Below are 12,221 nucleotides of genomic sequence, written 5' to 3' on the forward strand. Positions count from 1 at the left end.
AGCTAAATTTTTTTTTTATTTTTATTTTTTTGCAGAGACGGGGTCTCACTATGTTGCCTAGGCTAGTCTCAAACTCCTAGGGATCATGGGATCCTCCTACCTTGGCTTCCCAAAGTGCTGGGATTATAGGTATGAGCCACCATGCCCAGCCTTTTTTTTTTTTTTTTTTTTGAAAGAACCGATACAAGAATGAAAACATGGCTGGGTTCTCCTAATAGGCACTGACTGATCCATGTGTCTCCATCATTTATGTCCTAGAAAGTGGTCAATTTACCACACACAGTCCTAATTCTCCAGCCTGCATTATGGAGTTAGAGAGCAGGTGGTGAGAACAACAGTGTCTCTACTAAGGAAAAGAACATTTCATTGGAAGCTGTTTTTCATGTGAACCTACCCCTTTTCCCCTGGCTTGTTCTCATATCCCTCTTTCCTGAGTAATTTCACCATAAAAAATTCCAAAAAAACATTAAAATTCTGAGTTTGCTCAGAACTATTTCTGTTGTACTAGGCAAAAATCCAATTCAAATCAGATAAATAAAATGGTGGGGGAGGAGAATTTAATGGTTCCCAGAACTAAAAAGTGCAAGGATAGATTTTGGAATGCTTGGAATGAAGAGCTCAAGTCAACTTCTCTTTTTCTGTGTCTCCCTCTCTCAGCTCTTCCACTTTCTGTATTGACTGCACATTCAGTCTATACATTCCAGCATGTTCAACTTAATGTTACTTTTTTCAACTAGCAATTCCAACAGAAAAAGAGGGCTTCTTTTATTTTTATCTTCTGGATCATATCTGTCTCTGACACAATTACTGGTCTGTGAGCTATGGGAGGCACTGATTGGCCAGGACTGGGTTACAGATCCAGCCCCAGAACTGGGCAATGAAGTGGTAGAGGTAGGGAAAGATAGACCCTCTTCCAGATAAGACTAAAGTTGAAGGAGGGGTGGTTCCTCAGAAGGAAAATTAGAGTGCTGTTACAAGAAAGTGGGAATGAATGCTGAGCTGTCAAAAAACAGTAGCCGTACTCTACTGTCCATCTCTTGGCTTCTCTTCTTCCATACTGTTTTTAAAGTGCCCCCATTTAATAGCATGCGATTATTCTACATATGCATGAAAATGCATTCACCCACTCTCCAAAAAGGCAAATGCATTTTCACATGTCTAACTCGTTTCGTTTGTCTTGTTTTTTCTTTGTGTCTAGCTCCTAGTCCATGACCTTTAAGTGATTTTCATTCTCTCTTTCTGACATCCTATGACTAACCTACAAATCTGATCACTCCTCACATAGTCAATATAAAACAGTAGAGGGGAAAATAGAGTAACTCCTACAGAAAAGCAAGGAAAGGGTAAATAATCAGTATGGAGACTGTACCATAGGATGTATTATGTTCTGCTAATTAGAAATAGCAAGAATCACCTGCCTCACAGGGACTTGAGTTCTTCGGCCAATTTAGCTACCTTCAGCTTTACTCTCAGAAAGGATTCCTGTTGACTGTTTTCCTCCATGATCACAACTGTAAAGGAATTGAGGAGGATTCCTTTTCTTGGGACTGAATTGTTTTAGCCACCCCCTGCCTTCTCTTGTATTTCAGAGGTATGGAGTCTTTCTACGCTCTAGACCCTGTCCTGGGAGTTTCTGTCTTTTAAGGAAAAGCCTTAGAGCTGATTCATTTTAACAGTCTTCAGTTTAACAGCCACCGTCTTGGCCTTCTGCCTAGGGCAACTTGAAATAACTATCTGCAGGTGAGAAGGACTAATGGAGTGGCCTTTTGATGCAAGGTGGTGTCCTAGTGGATAGCTCTTTTAATTAGGGTGACCTGCTTTACAGCTGTCATCTAGGTATAATTATTAATAGCACCCATACTTACACTCGGAATTGTCCCATTTTGATAAGAAATTATGTGGTCACCCAATTAAAATGGGTTTAATTCTTCCCTTCCTCTGGCAGGAACAGCACAGCAGGAAGAGTTTGATGTAGACTCAGGAGACAGTCTTTCTAGTATCAATTTTTTACCTTATGCCTTTGCTGTCACTGTACAAGAGGCAGAGGATTTCAGTTTTCCAACATGGCATGGCTCAGTATATCTGACTCTGGACCATTTGAGTTTGCTAGCTACTGGTAGAAAGGGAATCTTTTAATCACACTGTAATTTTTTCCTCTCTGCTACCACATAGGCCAGTTTCAACATTAGCACGCCTTTTTCTTTGGAACATTTACAAAAACTGTAAGTAGACCAAACTCTCTAAAACCCTGACATTTGTCAATCAAGACCTCTCAAACTCCACCCTGGAAATGTTGGGGTCTGAGACCTCTCACTCAGTTTCTCGGCTGCCATATCACAAGAATTTCCAGTTCTCTAGCTTGGCAGAGAGGGATCTTTCCTACTTTCACCACTCCTCAACTCAGCCAATCTTACATTTAAGGATCTGCACTACAGCATCCCACTTCCAGCTATATAGAACTCTTTTGGCTGCAAGAGATAGAACTTAACTCAAAATAGCTTAAACCCAAAAGGGAATGTTTTGGCTCATGTAACTAAAAAGTCTAAGGGTAACTTGGCTTCAGGCATGATCAAACAAGTCATAAAAATTTGCTTATGCATACATCCCTTCCCACACCCCTTTTCTCAGTTTTGCTTCCTTTAATAGCTTATCCCTCATACAGCACTGAATTGGCTAATTGGTGGGTCTTGATCACTACCTGCCAATGAAGTGGAGGTGAAGATGGGCTCTGCCCTTCTCTAAACCACAAGACCTAAGGGTGGAAATGGGGGTATTTCCCAAAGGTGCTGTTACCAAAAAAAAGGGAAACAGATGCTTGCTAGGTTAAGAAAAACAACAGAGGTCCATCCATTTTATACTTGAAAGCTTAAAAAATGTAAGCAAATCTGTCCAGGCTCAACTCTCTGTTTGACAGATGAGGATGAGAATCATTACTTACTTTGCCTCAAAGTGGTGAAGAAGAAGAAGAAAAGGGCAAGGGTAAATTTTTTTTTTTAGTTTAAAAATGAAATAAAAATCCACAGGCTTGAAAGTTTAGACTTTCCTGAAGTTGCGATGTGCCTTTCCAACCTATTGTCAACTTGGAAAAGACTTAATCTTCAACAGTGGAGGAAGCCTCTATTCTTTCCTTTCATTTACTTGTCTGTCACCTTCCCTTGAGGGCCTCAAGGGCAGGACAGAGCATATGACAAGGAGGAAAGAAATGTCATTTCCTTCTGTTCTCAGACTCTGCGTATCTTAGCTGGGAATGTGCAGTTTGTTCATTTCAATCTCAACATTTTCAACACTAAGTTGCAGGAATTAGTTAATTCAACAAGTATTTGTTGAATAAGAATCCCTTATCCTCTCTCCTCTTTGTTACCCTTTGCTTCTCTCCAAGACTTTTCTCATTGGCATTTAAACATCCCCAAGGCTCTCTCATCTTAAAAACCAAACGCATAAAACTCCCACAAACAGAAAAATGTCCTTTGATCCCACTTCCTTCTCAGCTACTACCCCGTTCACAACTAAATTTCACACACTACGTGTCTTCTTTACCATCTGTATTTCCTCCCTCCCAAGCCTGCCTCCGGCCACTCCTGTCCACTCCTGTCACTCACTGGAACAGAAGGTTTATGGAAAAAGCCCCACTTTTAGAGAACACGAACCCCAGTATAAGGCAACGTTATACCCTTAAAACACCGTGAAGTAATTGTGTGACATCTGTCTTTTCAACTGGAGTGTGGGCTTCTTGGGGGTAAGACATAGCTGGTAGTTACTCAGTAAAATATCTTACTGTTGAATGTTACATGTCTACTTGACGCATGGAGACTAGCATGAATAAGTGTTAAATAAAACTTTGTTGAAGGAACAAAATAACTGGGATTGGAAACAAAAGGAAGGGATAGGTTTGGAATGGGGTGGAATACTGAGTGAAATAATGAAATAATGAAAGTTTAACTATCCTGAAGTTAGAAGCGTAGGAGAATGGGGAGAGTGTGTTGTATTAAAAGCAAGGCAAAAAATAGCTTCAATGGGCAATGTTACATGTTAAGTGCTACAAGCAAGTATATCATGTTTTTCAAATTGAACACTATTAGAGGCTACTTGATTTGCAAAATAGTAATCAATTCTTTGGGGTGGACATGGGGGAATTAGTTTCACTGGAACGTTACCAGGTTGAGAATGTGAAGGAGCAGTAATTTGTACGGTCCAGAAAATGCAAGGATCACAGCACAATTAATTTAGGTGGACAGTCAACAGAGTGGGCATACAACAGGAACTTTTGGGAGGTGGACAGTCCTATCTGCATGCTTCTCATTAATTCTACATTTTAATCCAGACCATCTTATTCCTGTGGTTAAGGATCTCTAGAGAAAGAGAACTCTAGCATTCTACTAGTGGATAAACTTTACTTACATGTAAGCTAAACCCTTCGCCCAAATGTTTTAATCATATGGATTTAAAATGTGAAATGACAAGTGCAGGTGACAGGTAATTATGACTTTATTTTTTGAAACAGAGTCTCAATCTGTCACCCAGGCTGGAGTGCAATCATGGCTCACTGCAGGCTCAAACTTCCAGTCTCAAACGACCCTTTCACTTAAACGACCGAGTAGCTGGGACTACAGGTACGCGCCACCACACCCACATTTCATTTCTATTTTATTATTTTATTTTATTTTTGGTAGAAACAGGGTCTCACTATGTTGCCCAGGCTGGTCTTGAACTCCTGGGCTCAAGTGACCCTCCCACCTCGGCCTCCAAAAGCGCTGTGATTACAGGCATGAGCCACCAAGCCCAGACTTTTTTCTTTTTTTTTTTTTTGAGACGGAGTCTCACTCTGTTGCCCAGACTGGAGTGCAGTGGCATGATCTCAGCTCACTGCAAGCTCTGCCTCCCGGGTTCATGCCATTCTCCTGCCTCAGCCTCCTGAGTAGCTGGGACTACAGGTGCCTGCCACCATGCCAGGCTAATTTTTTTTTTTTTTTTTTTTTTTTAAGTAGAGACGGGGTTTCACCGTGTTAGCCAGGATGGTCTTGATGTCCTGACCTCGTGATCCGCCCGCCTCGGCCTCCCAACGTGCTGGGATTACAGGCGTGAGCCACCGCCCCGGCCTCCCATAGACTTTTCTATCTGATTACTTTTCAAACACATTCTAGAACATCCTAGAACTTGTCCTTTCCTAGTTTAGTTTATTACATTCTGCTCATGCTCCTGGAAAGAATACAGCTTTTACTCATTTAGTCTCTATGTGGACCTTCCTTGATTTTCTAAGGGTCTTGAGTCTGTGGTCCCAGAAATAGACAAAAACGTGTTCAGGGCATCATAGACTCTTGCTAGGCTGGAAGTGGAGTACCCCTCTTGTAGCCAATGTCCTCTTCTCCTCACCCTTCCACTTCCCGAAATACACACACTCAATATACAGTGGCCATCACATCTGTTTTGTAGGACCAACTAAGCTGAATCCTAAAGGTTAATGAAGGAAAGATATGCAGAAAGTCCAGCACTTTCCTAATTCAGCAGCACACACGTTTTCACATGTCTAATATTTAATTTACGTAATTTATTTTCAATCTCAATTTAATTGCTTTTCTTGAAAAGATGTTTGGGACAAGGCCAACAATGGAGGGAGGAATGTCACCGGGTCGGGATCTGGAAACAATCAGCTCTGTATGGTTTTAAAGATGAAGCGCCAAGATCTTAAGGAACCTGAATTCCTGGTGAGCAATCAAGTTCTTTAATCGGTCCCCAGCAGGATGTCAACGGCTTAAAAGACAAAAAGAAAATCTATTTTAAAAGATAGATTTTATCTTTTTAGATTAATTTTAAAAAAGCGAACCCATCACAATCTTCCCGGTTTTTAAAGAAAGGGCCTCTCCCACCGCAGAGCCCTCCCGCACCATGGGACAGCTCAGTGGCAGCGTCCTCCGGCCGCCCGTAACCGGTGCCGCGAGTTCGGAGTGCGGGGCTGGGATCTCGCGCCCTCCGGGGCAGCGGGCTCCATGAGCGCCGCGGGGCGGGGCGTGGGGCAGGACCTGCCGGCCGCTCCCTTCCCCACGGCGCTTAGGGAAGCAGCGAGCGCCTTTCATCCTGTCCCGGAGTCCTAGCCTGGCCGGAGCTACCTCCAGGGCGCCCGCTGCTGCGGTGGCAGGAAGTCCCCGGGAACTACAAATCGAGGCATGCTGGGAGCATTCTCCCGCTCCTCCCAGGAAATGTCCTTTGTCCAGCCCTACAGGAAGCCCCAGTGAGGAGTCAGCCGGGCAGCCAGCCAGCGAGCCAGCCAGCCAGCCAGCCAGCCAACCAACCATACAGCGGGCCAGCCAGCGGCCGCTGCAGCCGCCGCCGCCGCCGCCGCACAAGGGCAGACGCGCTGCGGTGCGGGGCTCGGGCCGGGGCGCTCGGTGCCCTAGCTCCTCGCCGCGCCAGCCGCCGCGCAGGTAGGAGCTTGGCTGTGGCTGGGCTCAACCGCCTCTCCGGGATGGGGCTGATCGGGACCAGACCCGACCGCTGCGGGGATGGGGTGTGTGTTCGAGTGCGGTGGCGGAACGGCTGGGCAAAGTTGTGCCTCGTAAAGTGGACCGTTGTCCGCTCCCCTGGGGCGCAGGCCCCCGGGCTTAAGGGGTGCTCTCGCGCCCGCAAAGCCGGGGCTGAGCTCCCTCAGGGGTATGTGGCCAGGGGCGGGAAGGAGGAGGCTGAGACGTGAGGGAGGAGACAGCGATGCAAGAGGGAATAGGACCGTCCCGCCGACCACCGAAGGGGGCATCAGAGACCCTCGGAGAAGCCAAGCCCAGGGAGGAGCTTGGAAGGCAAGGAGAAGGTGAAGGGCTTTGTGTGCAGCTGTGGACCTTGACGGACTGCGCTCTCCTTGCCTTGCCTGTCCGTGTCCCCAGCCCCATTGGGGCTAAGGGAGGGTAGGGGGCTCCGAGAAGGGGCAGAAGAGAAGCGGCAGGTCATCTTGGGTACTAGTGAATGAAATGTGTGCCTCCCTTTTCCTCTCTTCTCCATTCTAGCCCACACAGATGAGCGGCTTTGGGGCTGCCATCAGACCGGGCAAATGACACAATAAGGACGAGTGGGTGGAGAGATGGACAGCAGCTCGCAGCCCAAGAGGGGTCGCCGTCTAGCCCCGGGAGGCATTCCAACCACAAATGTCCATGTCGGCAGGTGGTGGGGTGGTGGGCAAAGCTGGAACCTGCATACTTCACGGGGATGCCGAGGCTCAGGATTGTGCATGGAGGCACGGGTGAGATGCGTGTTGGGAGGAGTGGGTGAGTAAAAGGTTGAGGGGGAGCAGCGACACAGAGGCGCTGAGTGTACCTTATGACCATGCATCGGAAATCGACTACCACTTCCTCTGGGACTTGCCATGATTTTCCGTTTTCCTAACCGCGCCCCCACCGCCCTGCCTCCCCTACAGGAGTGAATCACCCACCCCTTACTACATGAACCCTGGGCTGAATTGAAGTTGGTGATGTATCCCTCTCCTTGTAGCGGGCATGTTTGTCCTTAACCTGTAGGATGACACCAATACTCCGCATCCCCTACTGCCTTACCCTCCTCCCTCAAGACTGAGCATCTGGTAAATGCGGTGGGTCGGATAATGGCTAGCAAGTTAAATGTCTTTGAGGAGCTGCGGTGGATGAGTGGGCAACTTTGAACACAGTCCAAGTGTGACTGTTGTAACTGAACTCAGCATGCCTAAGGGGCCACACTCACTATCTCTCCTTTCTCCCCTTACCTGAGTTTTTGTTGATGTTCCCAACTGTTTACCTTCTTCTCTCAACAAGCCAACATGTGGATATTATTTAATGTGGAATATGTTTGAGGAGCCAAATGGACCTTTAAGAATGCCACTTATGTGGCCAGGCAGGAGTATGCAAGGCTCATGGTTGGAAGAATGATGCTGTAGGGTATGGAGAGAGCCCTGAGCCTGATATAAATGGCTTTCGAGGAGAAACAAAACATTTCTTCCCTGGCTTCTTTAGGAGAGATGAGGCATTTGAACTGAGATAAAGAATGGGATTGAGAAAAAAAAAACAACCACCACCCAGTTCTTTAGGATGAGGGCATGAGGATAATGAAGTGAAGGGAAGAGGCTCTGTGAATTCAGATGATTTCTAGTTAGAACATATTGGCTGTGTGTGTGTGTGTGTGTGTGTGTGTGTATGTTGGAAGTGGGGGTTGTTGTTAAGGGAAGGTTGATGTCAAAAGTTCAGCCATGCTCAACAGAGAATAAGATGGCATCCAATTGAACAAGATCATAAATGTGAAGTCAGGCTGCCCTTTACATTACACAAAGGAACACACAGATGGCCTTTCAGAACTACTGGGATAGAGGGGTATATGGATGCTAGTCAGACAGAAGAACCAGCTGATGTGGCTGGATTGAAGTGGTAAATGATGACCTCACATCAGAGCATGACTAAGGCTCATGGAGTTGCATCACATTTCCTCTCCCTCCCCCACCAAAAACTCTTTGAATTTCCTCAGAATCTACATTTTTTTTTTTTTTTTTTTTTTTTTGCCTAATTACTAGTGTCCTGTGAAAGGAAGGAGAAAGGGTAAAGGTTGGTTGCAAGGATGATAAACTAAGGCAAGAAGGAGCTTGTCTGTTATGTAGAAAGAAAAAAATAGCTGTAGTGTCAGTAAGAGTTGTGGAGCTTGAACCTATGTCAGTAGCATATGGGCTTTTCTTTGTATCTAAGATCCTACTTCTTCTTTCTTTTCTTTCACCTGCCCCTTAACAGGTTTCTCAGTTCCACACACTATGTAGAGTTAATATAATCAACAAAAGTAACTCCTTACTTTGGGATTTAAAATTCTTCACAATTCAGTGCCTACCTACCTCTGTCCTTCACTGGACCTGCCCACCCCAATTTACCTTCCCATCCTTGGAGCAAATAACTCCCCAATCCTTGAAGATGCAACAGACATTCTTGAACCTCTGTGACTGCCAGGTTGAACCCCATGCTTGCTGGACATCCCTGCACCTGTCGCTAATTATTTTTGGTGCATATCCTGGCCCAGTTGATTAGCTCCCTTACAGAACTCTTGCCACCCTTTGCAGTCAAAATTAATCTTACCCCTTGGTAATTTGTATTATTTCAATGACACCTGCTTTAGGAGTTAATACCTAACAAGTGCTCAAAGGATGTTTGACTTGGAAACATGAATAAATCAAAGAATGAGTGAAAGGATGAAAAAAATCTTAATTCTCTTGCCTTTCCTTAGAAAAGGGGATGGAGCCTTTCTCATAGACCTGTGAGGATTCATTGCAATTGTGAAAATAAAGCATCTAGGACATGCCAGACTGAGGATTTTCCTTTTGCTCCTGGATTGAGAGACCCTAAAAGTACCTATCATAGTGTCTAGTACAAGGACACTGACAAAAAGTTTGTTGAATAAGTTCTTTGCCAGCCTGCATTTTAAACTCTCAGGCAGAATATGGAGTGGATTAATCCCAAGCAAATAATCAACAATGTTTGTCATTATCCTAGACTGAAGAAGGTAACTGTTTCCATTCAATTATGAAAGTGCAAAGTGCTCATTACAAAAGCAGCACTACGCAGACTGTCCTGCTATTGGCAAGTAAGCCAGACATTTACCATGTCATTTTTATTTTCATAGCCCAAGCAATGTACCAGGATTAAAATATAGCATATAGAAATAGACAACAAATCAGACTTTGAAACTTTCCCCAAAGACACTACAATTTAATAGTCCCTCAGTTATCTCGAACTGGGCAATTTTTCATGCTTCTTTTTATGTGATTACAATAATAGTCGCCACTTATTGAACATCTGTATATCAGCTACTAAACTAGGTGATTTACATGTTTATTCTGATGACTTATTTAATCTGATGACTTACATATTGTTATCTCTATTCTAAAAATGAGGAAACTAGGGCTTGGAGAGAAAGTAAGAAACTTGCCTGGAGTCCCAGATTCTGAACTGAGTGTAGATTGGAATTTAGGTCTGCTGACTGCCAAGCCTGTTCAGAATTTGCTTTCCATGGGAGAAAACGGACAGTTCTTTATTCCTTCTTCTCCTGAAGTCCTTCACTGCCCAGAATTCCTACCAGTAACATTGTTGTGCTTCTGAAATCATCCTAATGGATCTTATTCTGAGAAGTACTGTTTTTTTCATAGATTTGTTATTTTTATGTCCTCAAACTTTCATGACCATCAGTTGGAAAGTTCAGGTTCAGAACCCCTAATAAGACCTTTGGGTACAGAACTGTGTGTGTTTGGAATTCTTTTCTTTTTTCTCCCAGCCTGTCTGAATTCCTCTTGCCAGGCCAAGTCTCACTTCTTTTGGGTAGCCTTTTTCAACTACACCAGGCCACCCTCAGCCTCTCCCCTAATCTCTTGCATTGTTTAAAATTCTGCAGTTCAGTGTTTTCTTAATGAAAGTAGACTTGAGTGGGTTCCTACATGTGACAGGGACTTTATGTCCAGAACATGACCTAGCATATGGTAGACTTTCAGAAACTGAGTTAATGATGAATTGGTATTGACTAAAATGCAGAAATGGAGGCATGAAATATTATGTTGATAGTTTGCTTATATTGTAGAAGAGGGATAGAAAGAGAGGATAATTATTTTCTTAGTTAATTTTCACCCTTTTCATGTAACTTCCAAAAGAGGAAAGTATCTTCTGGAAATATGCCAGAGCAGACCACTGTAAGCTGAGTTTTCTTAGCTTGACTAACATGGGCACTGAATGATTTATAGTGTTTAATGATTTTGGGTAGTGGGGTGGGGCATTGTTTAGTACCTTTCCCTTTGCTGTCATGCCAAATCTCTCAGATGTCATGCACATCTGAGAAAATCAGACGGGCTTCACTGGCTGCACTTATTGGAGGAAAAGAAGGCTGGGGAGAGGAAGGAAGATAATTCATTCTGTTTTCATCAGAGCAGCAAGATTTGTGTGGGGCACAGATTTGGCATTCATTTCATCATGTATTGATAAGGGATGGTTGAAAGATCAGTAGCTTCTCCTCTTTGGGTGGAAGAGGGTTTCACCTATCACAAGATTGAACCCATTTATTTAGGTTGACTAAACGTTCTTTTTCTCTGACCTCAAGGGTGCACAGAATTTTGAAAGCCCTGGTATAAACACAGCGTGCTGTGAGTTGTTATAAGCACATTAGTCATGTTAAAGGAGAATAGGACAGTCCTTGGGATCACTGAATCTATTCAGCAAGTCGTGTTTTGTGCATCCCTAGACCAGCAACAGTGTTCCAGCAGGTGTGTGGGAGGGTCACATGCGATACTTCAGGTTTTTCCTTCCTGTGGAGGCTAAATTTGCTATAGGTAGTTAAAGGGAAAGGGCCTACTTTTATTCAGAGAGCTACTTCAGATATACATGGTCTTCTGAGAAGTTTATCAGGATCTTACCATAATTATAAAAGAGGAATAAAGTTTCTGGGTTTTATTTGCTAAGAAACGTTTTGCTTTGGCTTATCACCTCAGAGCTATTTCATGTGCTTAGCACATCTTTGATGCTTGATGAAGTTTAGCAGGGCACTATAGGAAGACTTTTCCAGTTGTTGAACTTTTTTGTCCCCCATACCTGGGAACTTTTGTGAATTTCAAAGAATCACTTTATTTTTGTTTTGCTAGTTTTGAAAATAATCCTTCAGGCAGGTACTGACAATGATTTCTGATAATAGAAGGTGGTTTAGAAAGTAGAGGTGGTTTAGAAGGTGGTTTAGAAATAGAAGATAGAATAGAAAGTTCATTAGAATGTAATCTCTACAACAGAGAATCTAGAATAATGGGTAGTGCATGGTAAGGGTTTGATAAATATTTGTTGAATGAATGTGTTATGTATTTTTAAAATTTCATTTAAATTTGTTCCTAAAATGATGGCACAAACCATTTTTTACAATGAGGTATGGGTAAGGTTGTATGCTTATAAATTATATAAACTGGGGAAGATATCTTACATGCATGTACATTATGTGTGTGTGTATATGTATAAAATTTCAAAAATATTTTAGAGCAATTTTAGGTTCACAGCAAAAATGAGAAAGTGGAGTTCCTGTCTGCCTCCTGTCCTCACACATGTACAGCCTCCCCCACTCTCAGCATCCTTCTCCACAGTGATACATTTGGTACAACTTATGAACCTATATTGATAATCATTATCACCCGAAATCCATACTTTACTTTAGGGTTCACTCTTGGTGTATATTCTATGGTTTTGACAAATGTATAATGACAGGTATCTACC

At 43.5% G+C, this 12,221-nt stretch overlaps 1 protein-coding gene and 1 long non-coding RNA gene across 3 annotated transcripts in view; one reads left to right on the top strand and one right to left on the bottom strand.

The window, feature by feature from the left end:
* Window positions 1-5,525: 5,525 nt before the first annotated feature.
* On the bottom strand, window positions 5,526-6,217 carry LOC140709473 (uncharacterized). The gene is made up of 2 exons (XR_012089965.1): window positions 5,883-6,217; window positions 5,526-5,748 (listed from the first exon to the last, which is right to left on the bottom strand). It is a non-coding gene; the product is annotated as an uncharacterized lncRNA (long non-coding RNA).
* A 12-nt stretch (window positions 6,218-6,229) lies between these two features.
* ZNF697 (zinc finger protein 697) overlaps window positions 6,230-12,221 on the top strand; it is a 28,816-nt gene continuing 22,824 nt past the window's right edge. Inside the window, exon 1 of one of the 2 annotated variants that reach the window (XM_007977366.3) lies at window positions 6,230-6,419. Coding sequence is in view for 1 of the 2 variants with exons in the window: in XM_073008435.1 (XP_072864536.1) it covers window positions 7,131-7,225 (95 nt within the window). In the remaining variant the exon portion in view is untranslated. Of the gene's footprint in view, window positions 6,420-6,459; window positions 7,226-12,221 lie in introns of those variants that run through there. The other variant, XM_073008435.1, reaches the window with a different exon arrangement.

This window comes from Chlorocebus sabaeus, chromosome 20 (assembly GCF_047675955.1).
Source record: "Chlorocebus sabaeus isolate Y175 chromosome 20, mChlSab1.0.hap1, whole genome shotgun sequence".
Classification (NCBI taxonomy): Eukaryota; Metazoa; Chordata; class Mammalia; order Primates; family Cercopithecidae; genus Chlorocebus; species Chlorocebus sabaeus.